At 35.6% G+C, this 20,869-nt stretch overlaps 1 protein-coding gene across 4 annotated transcripts in view; it reads right to left on the reverse strand.

Moving 5' to 3' along the window:
• bpgm (2,3-bisphosphoglycerate mutase) overlaps nucleotides 1-20,869 on the reverse strand; it is a 172,760-nt gene that overhangs the window by 129,376 nt on the left and 22,515 nt on the right. For 2 of the 4 annotated variants that reach the window (XM_039769421.1, XM_039769422.1), the window contains one exon: nucleotides 513-7,014. The exons of the other annotated variants lie outside the window; for them this stretch is intronic. In XM_039769421.1, the coding sequence (XP_039625355.1) occupies nucleotides 6,836-7,014 (179 nt within the window). In that variant the 3' untranslated portion in view covers nucleotides 513-6,835. Of the gene's footprint in view, nucleotides 1-512; nucleotides 7,015-20,869 lie in introns of those variants that run through there. 4 annotated transcript variants of the gene reach the window in all.

Genomic DNA, 20,869 nt, shown 5'->3' on the forward strand with positions numbered 1-20,869 from the left:
TCCAAGGCTCAGCTAAGGAGAGTATTGCAACAACTAAGATAAACAAATGAACCAGCAGAAAAATGGCAATAGCTTGTTTTTTTGTATATATTGAAAGAATGAAAAATACTTTGCAGGTCAAGGAATACTAGTCATATACCAAAAAAGTGACCTATCATGGGAACAACATGTCACTCAGCAAGGGTGGCTCTCAAGAGAGGCACAATCCATGAAATCATGGTGTCTGCATCACCAACCCAAGAACATGGCAATAATTTATTCAAACACTATTTTTACCAAATAAATCACAGCTCGTTAAAATTATTTCTCAAATTAAAAATCCCAAAAATGTAGTTATTATATTTTTGCATTTGCTAGTATACCTCTTATATACATATAAAAGCATTTCAAGACACAATAAAGAACAATATACCATGTTAGGAAGAGTCGACAGAAAGATAATAGATAAACTACACAGAAAATTTACAGTAAACATGGTGATGGTACATTAAAGTCGTGAGTGAGGGGAAAAAAAAAGCAAAAATCTATTTTATTTGAAATTTATTGCTAACAAATTCTTAGAGCAACCCCCAGAGAAACAGCATCACAAACTATGAAAAAGTATGCTAGATCTCATATAACCAAGATTTAATGGCCGAAAACTATGACATTCACACTTAAGGGTACTGTTGTTTACACCTCCAAGGATGGTATTAGAAGTCGAAAGGAAATATTAATAAAAACTGAGATTCTCTAGAAATAGGTACATTTCTTAAGATGAGATGGAGCTCCCAAAAGAAACAGGTATTTTTTCATTTAGTATTTATTTGAAAGAAAGTTAGCAAACATGCAAATACTCCATTTGCAGCAAGATGATGGGAGAAGGAAATCAATTAAGTATGAAATCTTGAGCAATGCTAGTTAGTGGAGATCAAGTTTGACTTTAACGTCACGTGTACACAGGAAAACAATATTCTTTCTTGCATGTCTCCCACAGAATAAACAAAATACAATACCAACAACAGACAATGAATACAACAATAAATACAACATCAGAAGGTATACACAAGAAACACTCATCAGGCTCATTCATGTTAGCATAAGTGGCTGCAGAATAGTGAAATGACCTGATCACATAAAGTGCCTTAAAATTTGGTGGTGCTAGTGGTAATGGAGTGGCTGCCGGAGTCACTAAAAGTTGGAAACAGTAGTCAATAATTTACTTACTCAGAACACAGACAATTCTTGGGATCTCAAAGGCAGTGGGAACTTAGCTGCACTGAAGTGAACTATAAATAGGGAAAATATAAACACTCACACAGGAACATTTCAGAGGAGGGTTAGCTAGATAAATCAACTAAAGAGCAAATGATGGGTCTGGTAAGTAACAGAAGGCAAGATGTATTAAACAAACATAGAATTAGAAAGTACGGAAATAAGACGCAAGATGAGTCATACTAAGTGTGAGGTAGCGGAACATTGATCAGCAGAGGTCAAGAATGGCCTGTTGTAACAAGTAAGAATATTGACCTCTTCTGGAAAAGTAATGTCTATCAATGGCCTATACCCACTTGGAGTGTATGAATGCACATATTTCAGTAGCAATTATTTGGTAGTTTTAAAAAAAGACACCAAAAATACAATGTGAGATGTTACAAAGTATCTGAAGTTGCTGAAGTAAAAGACAAATGACACAAAAGGATAAATGGTTAAAAAAGTGCTAGGCTTCCAGTAGTGTCATCTGAATGTGGGTGAAGGTGATCCTAGTATGGGGTGGAGGGCAAAATTAGATTAAAGGCCATGTCACAATATGTGACATTTCCAGCAATTTTCAGTCACAGCTTTCATGTATGGTTTTGAATTTCCCCATGGGATTAATAGAGTTTACCAAATCTAATTGAAATTATCTCAGCAAGTCTGAGGCAGTTACTGACACCCTCCCATGCATCCAGCTGCGTAATGAGATATGTGCAGCAACTCACTCTTAACTAGTCTACGACATGCCCTAACAACATCAAATGGGTCTGATTTTGTCTTTTATTTGTAGGGGCAAAGTGTGTGTGCATGAGAGTTTTCAACCAACAAATGCTCATCTGGAAGTACAATAAAGATAATGTAGTGACAAGGAATAAGAAACGCACATGTTTTGGATCTCACAAATACAAAATTTCTCGTGTTTCAGGTGCCAAGACAGAACGGAAAAAAAAGGTCTAAATTTGCCGTAATTGTTAACCCTTTGTACAGTGCCGTTGGCTGTCACAAACAGGAGCGAGTAAGACTGTTCTGGAAGGTCAGCAATCAGAATGTAAATCAGATTGGCCCAGTAACCAGATCTGCAACAGCAGTTGGCAAGTCTGACATGCCCTATGACTAAAAATTAAGTAACATAATATCAGCTTTAGAGTCTGGCCTGTAGCACAAATATAACCACACTGGAACTAGATGTGTTCATAACAAGTAGGACCCAAAGACATAATGCAATTTTAGAGCAGCTGAAGGTCAGAATATTTATCAGCTAAATAAAGAAAGTGACTTTTAGGATAAAGGAAAAATTACAGTGAGAATGACAACTGATTACATCAAGGGAGTAAAACAGAAGAGGGATGAACGAGATAGTAATTTGCTTAAACAACCTGAACGGAAGGCAGGCAGAGGGCAGAGGCCAAAAAAGAAGTTTGTTCATTTCACACAAGCAAGTAATCTCATGAATTTCTCTTTAACTGACTAAAATCACATGGACAACAAAAAATGAACTCAGTATATCATGAAACACAACCTAACAACTTTAAAGGCGAAGATCCTGTATCAGTTCTAAAAAAACCTAGCACTTTGGATAATGTATGAACAAAGTAATAAAAATACTGGGTGAAGCTTATAATGTCAAGAAGGCCTTAAACCACTCCAAAAAAATGCAGACAATGACGTGTTAAATATGTGACAAGCTTGAGAGAATAAAACTAAAAAGCTAAAAACTCTTCTTTAGATACTGAGAACCACAGGTCTTTTCTCAAACTTACAAGGTCTCCACTCTCTTTTGAAACCTGGATCTATTGTACGTAAATTGTATTTACAAGTAATTGAGGTGTCATCCTTACAAGTACAACAAGTATAACAAGTATAACAGAGCTAACCACACCAAATTCCTTTGATAGTTACACTTAATATTGTTCCAACAGCTACGTGTGAAAAGATATGTTTCTAAAAAAATTCCTTAACAACAGAGGCTAACACATTACCTGGGCACATTTTGCAGTAAGAAACGATGATAACAATGGCAGCTTTGTTTACAGTGTGAAGTTTCTTTAAACAGAGTAATTATATATTAGAAGAAGAGATACAATTTTAAGAAAAAGGGGTTAAGAAAAGAGAAAGTAGAAAGGGGAATACCAAAACAACCATCAGCATAAAGTATTTATCCTGGTGAATTTTAGCAAATTGGCCATTTCTGCAAATTGGATTAATGAAAACTGTTTCAGCCAGAAATATGTCTGGATTTAGGCAAATGCCAAAAGTGACATTAATATCACAGGAGTAAGCTGGAACTGAAGCCAATTTTACTGTCAGTCAATACACAGAAACACAGGCTCCATTTTCTTGTTTTGGTTTGTGAGTCAAAGTGTGCCACTTATTTTCTGAGCATGTTAATAATTAATTTAAATAGAGACGGGCAAAACTTTGTAATTTCAAACTGTGAAGGGTAAGTGTGCATGTGAATATGCACCCTGTAACTCTGATAAAGATGCTACTTGTTTCATTAAATGTAAGCTACCATTTTGGTAGTGCTTGGAAAATAAAGGCAAGGGTTTACTTAAATATGTTACAAAAAACAGTAACTAATGATCTCTAGTTAATAAATACAAAATAATAACTTATTCCTCTCACTGTATCACATTGTTCAGCAGAATAGGCTTCAAATATGTGTGGTTGTATTGGAATAACATATTAAAATATACTGTAGCTATATTTTATATACATAACAAACATTCATTACCAAGAACATACTTTAAAATTTGCCCTTTCATGGTATGCACACTTCAAAGATGAAACAACTTGAGTAAAACAGTACACTGTTAAATGAGGTAGTACTTAAAACTATGCTTTTAACTGGCATTTGTATGAGAAGAAATTTGTAACTCAAGGATTGTTAAATGAATATTTTATATTGTTTAGGCAGCAGGTAAGGCAGACTTCGCAAGTATAACTATTTCATCTGATAACATAACCTTCTTTAAACTTACTAAATCCATAACATAACATTCTTTAGGCTTGCAAAATCCAATTCAGGGTCTCAAGGGACTGACAACCCTGGACACAAGACTGGAAATGGCACTGGACCGAGTGCAGGTACATCAAAGGGCCCACTCACACATTTCCATTCAGCTCTACCAGCATGTCTTTTGAGATACAAAAAGAAAACCCCACGTAAACTTGGGCAGATCATGCAAGCTCCACATAGTCAACGAAAGGATGCAGAATTCAAAACCAAACTACTTAATCCATCCTGTGATCCTTAACCCTAGATAAACCTGTAATACTGGAAGCTAGTCCTACAGAGGGAACCAATGTAGCATAAGGGTACATTCACTCAAATTAACATTAAGTTACTTTAGAGCCGTCTATGGCAGGTCTTTGGATTACTGAGCAGAACCTAAAAGTCTTAATAAAACTCTTGCAGCATGACGGTGGTAATGAAACCTTCACTCTGAATATTCCCTAGGCTATAACTCAACTTGGGGCACAACCTTTGCAAGACAGATAATCTACATACTGCACAATTACATCACTCCATAAACATTATTAAAAATATATTATAAAATGTATTTCTGGTGATAAGATACTAATTATTACATGAATTTAATTTATAAGACTGTATCTCTCAAAAGAGGATGGAAGATTAGCATGAGTTGACTTTGGAGAAATAGGTGAGGCAGACTGGAGGAAAAACAAGAGGAAATGAATTTTTCAGACTCCCAACAGGCCTCTCTCCATTCATTTCAGAGTTTAATTATTTAAGTGGGATTCTTTGAGGATAAATAATGGGGATGTTACACTTTTAAATTTATAAATGGTTCCCTAAAAGAACAAATAACAATCTGCTTAAATTGGCATTAGTGTTGGTGCCTTAGCAGCTAAAACCTCCACAGACAAACTTAATGAAAATTTAGATTTAGGTAGGTTGTGCCACATGATGTAAACAAATAAGGCTTAACACAGAGACAGTAAAAGTTTTAGATACAATCATACAATGGGGACCAGAAGCAACAAAGTACTTTTTAAGAACACTTGTGTGTCCTAAATTCCACAGGTTAAAAGTATAGAGAAGAGATAAAAATGGTAATGTGATCTTAGGCTATTTACTTAATTGTATCCCACTCATGAGGCCACTTCTGGAATACTGAGTGTAGTTTCATTCTCTTTGCTAAAAGAACAACAAACAATGTTGGAGAGAGTGTAGAAAATAAATTGCAAGAGAGCAGTGTACAATGCATAAAGAAAGATTAAAATGGTTCACTCTATTCAGCCATAACAGACAAAGGTTAAAAGGAGTCATTAATGAAGTGTTTCAAATTATGAAAAGAAACAAATAGGTATATACCAACTGTTACATTAAAAGTGTTTCTCAATAAGGATGCTGAGTCACTAATTGAAGCTATTAAAGCCTAAATTTTGCAAGAATTTCATTAACTATGTTCACCCAAAAATCTGTACATAGACAACCAAGTTATTTAGCCATATTGTTATGAACACAGAGATATAAATGAGTGGCCAAAGGGCAAATAACAGTAGAAATACCTGATGATGCAGAAGGAATGGGATTAAGCAAGTGAAAACTGGAAAGGCACAAAAACTTTGGAGATTTAAACAGGAACAATCAAAAGAACAAAAGAAACTAGTTCATTAAAAATTTACAATCAAAATCACCTATGACTATCTTAAAATAATTATCCTTAGCTACCACTAAGAAAGCTTGCTTTTAGTAATGACATTTAAACCTAGGATGCAAGGGGACATGTGTTGCCACCCAGTATAGCATGTACTGTAAGTGATGAAAAACCTGTGTAGCAGGTGTGGCAATATCAACCAACACAGTCACAGTCATGCAAGATTTGCCACAAGATGGTAATGACCACATCAAACCAAGAAATAAAATGGGGCAATCTAAAGAACCACAAAACAAAAAGGTAGAAAATGCAAAAATAGTGTACAGTAATGGAAAGTGTTAGCTCAGAGTCCTGCATTGGTCTGATGAACATATTTTGAAAAAGTAGATGAATAGGCACCGGTGAATAATGTTGAAGTGAATGGCCTGTCCTTCCAAAAGCCTACATTATTCTACTTTGCTTCTACCAAAGAAGCAAGACCTGGTTGGTATATGCACTCATTATATGCAGAGGGAAAGTTTGGTATAAGATAATCTGAATTTAAGATTGTAAACAGAAGTAAATTTATTTAAACATAAATAAATAAAGCATAACTCTCTGACTATAATTTTGTACAACAAACATAACCTCACAAGTTATCCAAGATAAAACAAGCCTCTATGAATGTAAAACCTTTTTTTATAAATATCACAGAATCTTTAAAATCAATGCTTTTTTCTGAGGTATCCATGTTTCTTATTTGCATAGGAGACCTTCACAGTTACTAACATTTTGCAAAGGGTTGGGCAAGTAACAGACAAGAATTTTACAGACAAAATAGCTTCTAAATTGTATTCCTAGATTTATAAATATTTGAGTGGTTTAAAGCAGCCATCTTACTTATTCACCTGAATGTAATAAACAGCAACACCAATGCAATTCACTTTTTAAATTGTCATACACAGATTTGGATGTAGTCAGAGCCATTTCAGACATTATGTTTTGGAGGCTACAGCCTTCCCTTGATCCTCCACTTTCTTGATGGCAGCTTGAATTGCACCTTGATCTCCTAGAAGTTCATGAGGCTTAATAGGATGTAGGTTTTCATCAAGCTCCAACAATACAGGTACACCAGTGGGAAGAGTAAGATTGGCAATCTCCTCATCTGATATTCCTAAAAAAGAAGGAAAGAAAAAACATGTAAAAATGAAGAAGTGAATTACCTGTATGAATTTAAAAACGTACTGCCCAGTATGTTAATCAACCACTCTATTTGTTCTCATTAATAGCCAAAACATTTATAAACGGATTTTGATTTAAATTACACCATTTCAATTTCTTAGAATCAAAATAGTTCAAAAGAACAGAAAGAAAATTTAAGAACTTCACATCATTCATTACTATATCTATATATAACATACATTTCCATATTACTGTTTAATTCCCCTAATACCTGCTAAAATAAAGATAGTAACGAATATTGGTTGACAGTCAGATTTTTTTATATGAAAGGAATGTATCATCACACAGACTAAGTAAAAAAGATTTATGCCTTATAGCAGGAGACAAAAAACAAATTACTTCTAAATCAGTCACAATAATATCTGAATATTGAACTTCAGAAAATGCTTATCCAATAACCCCTAATCGTGTGGATCTTGTGTTTACAGCTAATTCTGCCCATCACAACAGACAGAACTTTATTTGTCCCCAGGGGTAAATCTGGCTCTTATAGATAGATAGATAGATAGATAGATAGATAGATAGATAGATAGATAGATAGATAGATAGATAGATAGATATTCAAACACACTATGGTCTGAAAATAAATCAGAATGACTAGAAAGCAAGAAAATTTCTGACTTGGCTGTCACAGTGAGGTATTTAGTAAGATGAGCTGCTTGTGCTAAAGTTACCCACAGTTTCTACTGTATATACACTTACCATGTACTAATCTGCAAAGCTACATTTTCGTGAAAAGAATTCAGAAGCGCACTGTGATGTTCTGGATCAGCTCCATGCTCCCAATTGCTTTGAGGGGCCTCTTGAACCTGGAACCATCAATAACGTACCCAAGGATAAATCTAGCAAATAAGAACACACGTGCAGGCACCTCCAACTTCAGGCAGCTTCCTGAACTCGTTTTCTCTTTTATTCTTTCCAATCTCACGGCTCCTCTACACGTTTGGCTTACTGTCGGCTGGTTATTATGTCATGACTTACGGGCTAAACAGATCCTTCTTTTAACCAAGAATGGAGGAGAATACCTTAGAGGTCCTCTGATGCAACTTCCAGCAACGGATGTTCCACCTATTCCACTTCCACTGCTATTTAAACAATGGCCAAACTAGAAGTCATTCCTTCATTGTAGAACTAGACCTTGACAGACACACAGCTACCTCATCAAGAGCCTTTCACCCACATTCAGAGAATGATTATTTCCATTATCCAATGGGGATGTATTTTTAATGTTTTTCCTTTGGCACATAGTCATTAAATAGGATTAAATCATACTTTGAACAATTTATACAAAAATAAAGATCACTGAAGCAACAGAGGAAGTCGAAAATGGAGTGAAGTAAAAGAAACCTCTGCAAGACATGTAAAATGTAGGTGGATAATTCATGGTGGCTAATTGTATTGAATTAAAAAATACAGTAAACGTTTTCCAGAGGACAAGGAAGACAAGCAGGTGAAAGTTATATTAGTTATCTTTACACGGTTCAGACAGTAGCTGCACTGAATGAGATGCATCAAGATGATGCAGAGCAAGTACTGCATAGACTTTGGCGTATGAGCACAAAAATGAAGGCATGCAGTCATCTAGCAAAACTGGTCTCAAAATCAGAAAACACTGAATATTGCTAATGTTAGATCTCAAAGTCATTTTACAAAACGAAAAGTGAGGATTCTAATTATAAATACTTGTATTTATATACTTTATATACTTATATGTTGTTCTTAGTTTACACCAATGGGACTTGTATACAGAAACAATGGAGGAGCTATAGATGTCCTGATCTTACCTTTAGGGAGAACACCAGTGATGTTATTCATCTGGCAACAGCCCAAGTGAAGAAACACTTCCCCTACACGTTATTCATAATTAAGTGTCAGGTGACATACTGTATTTCATAATAAATGAGTATTGAAAACTGGAAATGACTATGATTAAAGTTTAACTGGTGGTGGCATTTTCTTTGGTGTTTAATATTCAATATATATTTTGTGAAATTACCTATATGCACAAAAATGTGCTGTTTAAAACTCTTTCTTTGATTTACTGGATTGATTGTATCTTTGATTGGAATGATTTTTCATGTTTGTAACAATTTGCATTTGATTGCTATATTATAACTCTTCTGTTGTAATGCACATATCTGAAAATACAAAATAATTAATTTAAAAAAGAAAATGTGTCTATATAGACAGTAAAGACTAAAAACAAGATTTCACATATTTTACTCCATAATTTCTCTAGTGATTTTATTCAGTTGTTATTAAACAGCTCTTTACTTTACTATGCAAATTTATCCATTTTCTACATTTGTTCTTTTCATCACAGGTCAGTAGGAAGCCAGAACCAAATCTAGATTGTGTCCTGCCAAGGGAGACCAGTAGGCAGTTTGGATTTGATTTGGACTGGGAAGATGAAACATAGTAAAAAAACAACAATCCAAAATCAAGACAAGAAAGTCAATTAAATCAAATCATGAATCCAAAAATGTTAAGCCCAAAATGTAATACAGAAATCAAAGCAACAGGATCTAAACTGATAATTCTTAAGCCATGAGCCACACAAGAAAAAGTCTTTAGTAGACTCAGCCATTCTCAGTGCGTGGCACTGACCTTTATACCTGATTACATCACAGGTCTCAACCTCCATTCACCCCTTGGTGGCAAGCACTCTAGTAAAAAGTCTTGTAAATAGTTAAGAATGAGAAAAAAATTAAAGGAACAAAAATCATAACAAATGCATTGGATGAAACCCTGGAAAAGGATGTCTGTTAATTACTGGGTACACAATCATACATGCTTACATTGTCCCACCTTAGAGTTCCTAATTCAGGTAACAAATATCCACACAAAAATAAGAAGATCTTATAGACATCACCTGGTCTGTGACTGGGTTGGAGATCAAATCCATGTACCTGAAAAGTTAAGAACACTCACCACTGTAGATTTTTGTAAAAATAACTACAATGTTTAATCAGTAAAATAGCTATCAAAAGACACATAACTGACAGAGAAGTTATGTTATGGTGGGTGTGTACCACTTGCTATAATTATAGTGTGACAGCTGTCTGTGGCCAAAAATGCTAACTGCGTCATATATAGAAATTACATATAACAAATGGGTGTTACCAAGTACTGTACTCCTATCGAAACTCATAAAATGCAAGTTGTATAACAACATTTGAGGGTATGAAGAGCTGAAACAAAATGCTGTATACTATATATATGTACTGTACCTGTATGTATTGCTTAAACTGGTTAGGAATACTGTAATAGTTAATTGCGAATAAACAATTAATGCTCAGGAATGTTATGAATGAAATATGACTGCAAAAGTAAAATAATGTTTCAAAGTTTTTAAGTTCTGAATAACATGTTAAGGCAGGTTTAATTATGCTTTGTCTATCATATACCCTGGTTCTTTAATAATCTAATATGATCTGCTGTGTTTCAGTGTCTTATGTCATATCGTTCTGATTCAACTTTCAATTATTTTGTTCTCCACTATTCAGTAAGTCTCTTACATATGAACCTTCAAGTTACAAACTTTCAAAGGTCAAAACGTACATGTGTAATAAATTAAAAATTTAAATAAATTAAAAATTGTAGCGTAACTTCAAATTTTGCAGTAGCGTGTAAGTTAGTTTGTGTGCCTGACACTAGGAGGAATGCAAAAACCACGCTATTATTGTTTAAATTCTCAGTCACGTGCATGCATCCTCTACAGTGATTGTGCTTTTGGCAGTATCTCTGTTTACGACAAGTTAACGTGTTTATTTCAAGCCCAAGATGTCCGGAATTAGGCATGCTCAACAAGAGCATAGGAACACAGTTGGAAACTCATTTAAGTGTAGGTACTTTTTCACTCAGAGAACTACATTAACATGTCATACAAATCCAAGTAGTGTAGTGGAGTACAGGCACAATAGGGAGCTTTGGTCAGATCTAGTGAACAGCTTGTTCTCATTGACTTTAATACATGTCCTTCAGATAACAGCATCCCATCAGGAGTACCGTGGTCTTAGCAAGGGCTTTTATTTTGATATAAACAAACTGATGTTTTGCTGAAAGTGCTTTTTTCGTGATGCCCTTTTTTTTTCACTTCAAAACCTTCCATGAATCTTCACCACAAACAGTTACCAGGTATCAATATTAATTAATGGGCAGTCACATGATGATGTCATCCGATTGCTTGCTTTGTGTGTGGCAGCCGGAAGTGGATTTGAAGACAATCATGTGAGCTCGTTCACTAGCGGTAAGAGGGTCTACTGTACTGAGATCAGCTGATAGAAAATAATGGGAATAAAAAATAACTTTCAGTTGTTTGTTGTAAAGATGCACTAGAAATCTATAACAAAAATATAAATATTAACTTTTAAAAGCACTTTATTGTGTACTGTACAGTACAAACATATTTTTGATAGGAGTGGAGGAGAGGCAGGTTAGGATTGAATATGTAGGCAACCCGATAGCGTAAACAGCAAAATCAGACGATGGAAAACAATGGAAACAAAAATTAACTTTCTGTTGTTTATTGTTAAAATACACAAAAAATCATAACAAAATACAAATATTCACTTTTAAAAGCATTTTCTTATGTACAAACAGCTGTACATATATATGCTTTCTATAGGAGTTAAGGTTGCATTGTATTTCCAGGGTGCCTAGGCTAACTTTGCTGGACTTGCAAACAAACTGGACTTCTGAATGCACTCTGGGAATAAAAGTCATTCATATGCATGGGACTTACTGTATTGGAGTTCTGTGATCTGTTCTTGGTACTGTAAAAGTTTGTAGTATGACAGCAAAAAGTGCTACAGATAAGGAAACCTGGCCTTCTTTGTACCTTGGCCTAAACCTGATTTCATTTGTACAGAATGTCAAAGTATTTCTTAAGATTAGGGTCCAAGACAGTGTCAACAGAAGTGTACAGTAACTATAACATTAATATGAGTTAGTGACTGAAAAATGTCTGAAATGCAGGACTTTATCACTGCATGTCCCTAATTAGGTCATATTCTCATTTTGTCTTACACTGATGGCACTCAATAGCATATTGCATGCAATGTGTATGTGCATAGCGCATATGAGGGTTTATGTGTATACTCAATATGTTCAATACATAGTTATTTTCCCTTTAATGACAGCACAGTTAATAAAATAAAAGATATCAGTAAATGATTGCATAATTGCAATTGCATAATTTTTGCATTTGACTTTTATGAGACAAGGGAGAAGGACAGTTGTCCTGATGACTATGCATGTTTAATGCAATTAATTTAGTAAGCCATTATGCCCATAGAAGTCTACCAAGCATTTCTTGTTCTCTGTAAGTAAGATTAATCATGTTAGGATATGACTGTTGTAATGAAGTGTGCATGTTTCATATTTGCTTTATATAAAACAACTAAGATTACACTTAATTAAAGAATGCATACAACTGACATTTTCCATTCTATGGACAAAGTTTTTACAGCTGGTAACCGTGAACAGAAGAGCAATTCTTGTAGATTATTTTCAACACACCTCATTCCTGAAATCCGGTTATATTTTAAATCTGACAGTACCTATTTGTGTTGCACTGTATTGCACTCCTTCACATATATATCCTTTTAGATGTATCCTGGGCAACTGTGATGCCACTGGGCAGAAGGTCCATTCAAAATAAAAATAAAAAACAAGTCCATATGTAGGATCTTGTATCTTCTGGGTAGGTCAGGATTTACACCTCACTGGTGTCATCTATATATACCTACACCAATGTTTTCTAGGTAACTGCCTGCAGAATGAAGTAGTCCAATGTAGGTCTCAAATAGTTTTAGATCATTTATATTCATTGCTTTAAATGCTTCTTGCCATATGGCAAGGGGGTGCAGTTGCTAGCAGTGCTATCTCATAAATAGTGCATTCATGGCTTAATTACTTAGGATGGCCGAGTGGAGTCTGCACAGTCTCCAAGTGCCTATACAGATTTTCCCCCCGAGTATTCCAGTATTTCTTCCACATCCCAAAGAAGCATGAATGGGAGTTTAATTGGTAATTCTAAAGAGATCCTATGTGACTATAAGTGTTAATTTGTGCTTGTGAACACCCCATCCATTACTGGTCCCTGCACTGCACCTGCTTCTGTTGGGATAGGCTCCAAACCCCTGCAAATCTTTATGAAAGTATTTCCCCCCTCTATAGATGGTGTATGTATGACCACCACTTAGCTCCTGATGCTGTCTTTTGTAGGACATTTTTTTCTTTTTTTGTGTCAGTAAGTAGTCCTGCTTCCACTGTATTTGAAGGGATTGCTGCAGACAGCATACAGTATCTCACAAAAGTGAGTACACCCCTCACATTTTTGTAAAATATTTTATTTTATCTTTTCAGGGGACAATACTGAAGATACAGTATGACACTTTGATACAATGTAAAGTAGTCAGTGTACAGCTTGTATAACAGTGCAAATTTGCTGTCCCCTCAAAATAACTCCACACACAGCCATTAATGTCTAAACCGCTGGCAACAAAAGTGAGTACACCCCTAAGTGAAAAATGTACACATTGTGCCCAAAGTGTCAATATTTTGTGTGGCCACCATTATTTTCCACCACTGCCTTAACTCTCTTGGGCATGGAGTTCACTAGAGCTTCACAGGTTGCCACTGGAATCCTCTTCCACTCCTCCATGACGACATCACGGAGCTGGTGGATGTTAGAGACCTTGCGCTCCTACAACTTCCGTTTAAGGATGCCCCACAGATGCTCAATAGGATTTAGGTCTGGAGACATGCTTGGCCAGTCTAGCACCTTTACCCTCAGTTTCTTTAGCAAGGCAGTGGTCGTCTTGGAGGCGTGTTTGGGGTTTTCATCATGTTGGAATACTGCCCTGCAGCCCAGTTTCCAAAGGGAGGGGATAATGCTCTGCTTCAGTATGTCACAGTACATGTTGGCATTCATGGTTCCCTCAATGAACTGTAGCTCCCCAGTGCCAGCAGCACTCATGCAGCCCCAAACCATGACACTCCCACCACCATGCTTGACTGTAGGCAAAACACACTTGTCTTTGTACTCCTCACCTGGTTGCCACCACACACGCTTGACATCAACTGAACCAAATAAGTTTATCTTGGTCTCATCAGACCACAGGACATGGTTCCAGTAATCCATGTCCTTAGTCTGCTTGTCTCCAGCAAACTTCTTGCGGGCTTTCTTGTGCATCACCTTTAGAAGAGGCTTCCTTCTAATACAAGAGCAATGCAGACCAATTTGATGCAGTGTGCGGCTTATGGTCTGAGCACTGACAGGCTGACCCCCAAACCCCTTCAACCTCTGCAGCAATGCTGGCAGCAGTCTTACGTCAATTTTCAAAAGACAACCTCTGGATATGACGCTGAGCACATGCACTCAACTTCTTTGTTCGACCATTGCAAGGTCTGTTCTGAGTGGAACCTGTCCTGTTAAACCACTGTATGGTCTTGTCCACCGTGCTGCAGCTCAGTTTCTGGTTGTTGGCAATCTTCTTATAGCCAAGGCCATCTTTATGTACAGCAACAACTCTTTTCAGATCCTCAGAGAGTTCTTTGCCATGAGGTGCCATGTTGAACTTCCAGTGACCAGTATGTATGAGAGTGTGAGAGTGATAACACCAAATTTAACACACGTACTCCCCATTCACACCTGAGACCTTGTAACACTAACGAGTCACATGACACTGGGGAGGGAAAATGGCTAATTGGGGACAATTTAGACATTTTTCACTTGGGGTGTACTCACTTTTGTCGCCAGCGGTTTAGACATTAATGGCTATGTGTTGAGTTATTTTGAGGGGACAGTAAATTTACACTGTTATACAAGCTGTACACTGACTGCTTTACATTGGATCAAAGTGTCATATCTTCAGTGTTGTCCCATGAAAAGATATAATAAAATATTTACAAAAACGTGAGGGGTGTACTCACTTTTGTGAGATACTGTATGTGCACGTTCATGGCATGGTTACCACAGATTATCCTGGAGTCACATCAAAGCTGATACCCTTTAAAGGGCAATAAGTTAAACAGTGGATAAGATTAAACAAGTAAGTTGTCAGTCCAAACAGAAACAACTGGTTCATTGCCCAGTGAAGATAAGAAACAATGACTCATTTTGATGATTGCAAAACACTTCTGTAATTTACTTCATAATAAACAGTCACTGTCATTGGACTTGTATCCTTACCTTACCAAGGAAACCTCTTCACCTTTTCTAATTCAGAATTACACTTTCTGGTAGTGCCAGCACAGGTATAAGAGCAGTGCACCACAGCAGCGTGTGTGTTTACAAAGTCTTTAAAAATATAAACAATGCATTTCTGCTCTGGTCAATTGATACAGGAGATTTTTCAGAGCAGTCATCGAAGCATACTATATAATCGACAATGGACTACTACATCATGGAACAAGGAACCAGAATGTGGCTACATGAAAAGTCATTCAAAGGCTCAAAGTTCCAATCAACAGCCAATTGTGTGAAAGTCAGGAAGTGCAAATGATGCAAGGTCCATCGCGACAAAGTAAGAAAGTTAAGAGATAGTCACATAAACATAACATTTAGGGATACCAGCATCTGACAGCCCACTTGTAACTGTAGCTTGATGATGTCAATACTTTCTTTTTTTGAAAAAAGAAAGAAAAAAAAAATACATGCATATGTGCCTAGATAAAACACATATGCATACAGTTTTTTTTTTTTAACTATATGCGTATTTTTCAGTGTATTAAATAAAATAAGCTTAAAGTAAATTAATACAGATTAAAAGTACACTGCCTTAAAACCAATGCTTTAAAATCAGGCATATGGTTGCAAGGCTGCATATATGCACGACTTTGTAAATTAAATGTCACAGTATATCTCATTACAGTAACTCTACCCCTTAACCTTTTGGCTAATAAAGGTTATTTCCATCAGAGGAGCTAACTACTGCTTCCATAGCCTTTTCTCCAAGAAGATAACTAAAACCAACTTACAGTGCAGATAATATTCAAACAATATTGAAGATGAAAGACACAGACTGCAAAGGTTTAAGTAAAAATGACCAAAAAAAAAAAAAAACACCCTGACCATTCATTGCTGAAAAACCACCAGGACTTATGCTGCTGTTTAGTGCTGAAAGACTGTTCTTTTCTTTGCACATGCCACACACTTTTGTCCAACCATCCATATAGGAGTTTCAAGATAATCAATACTATATATTTTCAATACAGATTTTCACACTTTTTAGACTTAGCATTTATAAAGGGGAAAAACCCACCAAATTTCATAAGTATATGTCAGGCATGTGTGTAAATAGCTGAGAAACTGAATAATAATTCTGAAAGGTCTTTTTCAATAATGCATGATACAGTTTAAACACTGATGTTTAATATACTACAGTTCCACGCTGTTCCTATACATTGTCTTTTATATATTTAATTTTTTATTTTAGCATATTTTTTCCTGTAGAGAACTGAAACCACTCACCCATTTATATTAGATTTCTTCCATTTCCAAATTATTCAGGATGCTTATGGTTTGGTTGTTTCTCCAATAGTATTTATTAAATACTCCACATTTTCTTCACCTTTTAGTGTTCTTTTATTTGGATTTTAAGTACAATACTCCATAAATATTAAATACTGATTTTCAGCAGTACTTTTTTGTTCTCCACAGAATTCAATTTTTAAAATGGAAAGTTACAGAAAGATCTTTGGGTATTCTAAATGTTTAAATATGCCTTTAAATATGATAAAGTAGACTCAAATGAACATCAGATTAATTTGTCTATCCTGCCAAATGCTGGAGTGCAGAGATTTGCCAAATTTGCCTACAGCACAAAAGGAATTTGTTCAATTTTGCATGTATAAATGCAGAAAGAGGAATTAAAAGAGAGAGAGAGAGAGAGAGAGAGAGAGAGAGAGAGAGAGAGAGATTACATTCATTATACAGTGCACACCAAGTGCCTCCAGCACCAGAAAACAAGACAGCTATGAATGGGAATTACAACTATTTGGACTGAACATAGAACACTACACAATGCACTGTATGTTCAAAGAAATCATCTTTCTATAGATCTTAATACATACTTATGCTGTTAAAGCAAGAACATTTCACTGGCAAAAAAAACATTTTGTAAATACTGAAAAAAGCCACAAATATGAAAGCTCAGTTTGTGCAAAATGTTCTTATTTGAATTAGCAGTTGACTGCAAACAGAGTAAGGCAATCCTACATCAACCACTGTAGTTTACAAACCTGGAAGGCAATAATGTATTTTTCATTGAGATGCTGAAGTGAAGATTTTTTTTTTCCACCTTGTGCAAGTATAGGAATCTGTGCAGTTCGTGATGCGATATCTGTTGGAATGAAAACCTGGAATACATTTTGCAAGTGCACACAAAAATCTGGCTGATCAGTTTCAACTGAATCTTGCATTAAGGTGCACAACAAACAAATTTGTCCCTTAGGGTGGCTGACTAGGCTAACTTTACTAACAGGTCTGGCTCTGAAGCATGGCACTCTCATGTGCCGATTATAGTCTTTAGCCCCTTGCTGCTGGCCTTGTACATGTCATTTATTGAGATATGTGATAACTGGGCTCATTTGGAAAGCTCTGCTCAGAGTAAGCATGTTATTTTTACAATTTGTCTTTCATATTAAATGGTATAATTATACGGATACAGAGAAAAAAAGATAGTTTAAATACTGGTACACTGAACATTTCTGGGGTCAAAGAAATTAAGTGTTTTCTTCAATCTGTGGTAGTAAGAAAATGAACAACAGTGCGAGAGATGAAATTTCATCATATTTTGGGTTCACTCTGTATAAAGTTTTAAACTTGAAGCATGTATTGAGGATGTATTACTAGGACTTGTGACTGACTTTGACTGTCATGCTATCAATAATATATAACATATCTTGCTTGAGCAGCAGTGTTACCATCTATGTGATTTATGGGAACCAGAACCATTGTGACCAGCCAGGTTCAGTTAAAATCATGCATCCTTGTTTAAAGGTAGAATAGCTGGAATTAGTGCCACTGAGAAAATGTTTCAAGTTAGCTTTCTTCTTGTGTTATGCAAAAAGCATTTACATAATACATCTGTGTGTCTGATAGGGGTGCTTTCCCATTCTGGAAGACAAGTGTGTCTGTGGGTTCCTGCTTGGCACATCCCCAACTCTGCTTTGTAACCTGACCAAATATACCATCAAATGGTGACTATTTTACCTAAAGCACCAGGTCCACAATGCAACATTAACAGACATAAAGACATGGATCTTAATTCCAACACTAATGTGTTGTCTACCTATACTCTTTGCACAGGAGATTCTTTAAAATTGTTCAGGTAAGAAGTTGGGGGTGGGAGGGAGGGAATCTGATGCTGTACCTTGCACCCCCCTTCTCTCAGCTGCTTTATAAACTGCCAAAGTGTTCTTTATCTCTCCCCCTCTCTCGCTATATTAGTAGTTTTTAGTTTTTGAAAGAATCAACTTTAAATCACCTTTGTAACATTATTGAATACAGCTTTAATACAGAGTTCTGCTATAATCTCTATAACACCAACACAACCAAGGACTGTACATAACATGTTCAACAGTAAGAAGCTCAAGTGAACTAATATTATTTCCTGGTTTAAAAAAATATTGTATATAGAAAAGTTATATAGTGTTTGATACATCTATAAATGAGGCCCAGTGAATTACGAAATTGTGACACAGCTAATTTTCCTTAACCTTCTGAGAGTTACACCTGAGGATCATTTGGGCTTTAAAAACAGTGCTAAATGTGTTAGTTCTGAGTGTCACTTGGGCAACAGTACAGATGCATCTTACATAAAACCTGAGGTTTATTCGGGCTGTAAAAGTGCCAACAGTGTAAGTGCTGAATGTTACTCAGGCAACATTATAGTCATGTCTTGCATAAGCGTCAGGCCCAAGTGTTACCTAGACGCATTTTCTTCTAGCTTCATAATGGCATCTCGTAAGAAACAGCAGTGATGACGAAGTGAATCTATCTTCAGGCAGTGAAACTGAAACAGGCAGTGAAACCAAAAGTGATTGTAAGAATTCAAATGTGGCACTTGCATCACTCATACATATGCAATATGTTGTTCAGATTATTATTAGTATCATTATTAAACTTTCTTCACTTCTGACTTTGTACTTTTAGTGTTTTGCATGTTGTACAACAGAAAGATGACTAATAAAAATGCATTGTTTTGGCTTGAAAAGTTACAACACTTTTTACATGTTTCTTTGAAAGAAAAAAATGTAACATTACTGGGGTTTTAAACAGACTTAAACTGAGGAAGAAATGTATTAGCACCAACTGGTGTGTTCTTGCTTCTAACTAGGTATTATGGTCCTAGTTACTTTTCAGTATTTCTTTTGGAGTATACTCTTTTTGCATTCAGTGAATGAATCCATTTTGTACCTAGTTTTACCAAAGTGCAAATTAACTGTATTGATTAGAAACATTTGAACTTGCGAAACGAAGTGCAGGCAAAATTATATTGGCTGACCAAATGATGATAATACCTTAGTGGCTAGTGAGGACTATGCTGACCTATCAAGGAACTGATGACTCTTTGGAATTAGCTTGTTAGGAAAATTAAGAAGGTTTAAGGCAGAAAGTTGACTTTATATTAATGAAAAAGGTACTAACATTTACCAAGAACAATGCAAGGTTAAAAGTAAGTGTTGCAATGTATTAATAATAGATACTTGGATATAAAATTAACGGGAGATTTTTACTTCTAAAATATTACCTGACTCTTGAAGTGTCTTTCAAATAAGCCAGATGTTCAAAAGGTAATACTTTTCTTTTAATATTTTTTGCATCCATTCACTTGTATTTAATGCTATTAAGTGAGGTACTAAATGTAAAGTGTGACTAAATTTGACAATTAAATGTAAACTGGTAAATGGCAAAAATGTTAAATGAACTTAACATATGACAACTTTACAAATGATTACGTTGTTTTTAGTCATAGTGGCAATTGCAACATGATTCCTGCAGCAATGGAGTGAGCTGCAGTACAGTGTAGGATTTACTAAATGGCATTATTCTAAAATTTTAAATCTTATTTACACAGAACATCACAATTCAAAACTTACATCCTGAATTATTGGAACACCTCAATCATTTTATCTCAAATCTGGATTTCTTGTGTATACAGCCAAAATATAGTGCCCTCCATAGTGTTTGGGACAAAGACACATTTTTCCTTGATTTAGCCCTTTGCTCCACAGTTTAAAATTACAGATTAAATAATTCAGATGTGATTAAAGTGTACATTGAAGACTTTAATTTAAGGGTATTTAAATAAATTTTAGCGACACCATGTTGAAATTACAACTCATTTCATACATGGTCCCACCATTTCAGGGAACCAAAATGTTTGGGACAATTGGCGTCACAGGTTTTTGTGATTACTCAGGTGTGTTTCATTGCTTCATTAGTACAGCCATAAGATACCTAGGCCTGATTCTACCCTTTGGAGTCTGTAGTTGCCATTGATCAAAATGAGGACAAAAACTGTTATAGCTGTGAAAGTCAAAGAAGCCATTATGAGGCTGAACTATTGAATAAAACTATTACAGACATTGGTAAAAATTTAGGATTATCTAAATCAACTGTCTGGAATTTGATTAAGAAGAACAAATGCACTGGGGAGCTCACAAAGCGACTGGTAGACCAAGAAAGACCTCCACTGCTGATGACAGATGAATCGTAAAGAAAAAGCCTAAAATGCCTGCCCAACAGATCAGAAACAGCCTTTAAGAGAGATGTA

Source organism: Polypterus senegalus, chromosome 11 (genome assembly GCF_016835505.1).
Source record: "Polypterus senegalus isolate Bchr_013 chromosome 11, ASM1683550v1, whole genome shotgun sequence".
In the NCBI taxonomy this organism is placed as follows: Eukaryota; Metazoa; Chordata; class Cladistia; order Polypteriformes; family Polypteridae; genus Polypterus; species Polypterus senegalus.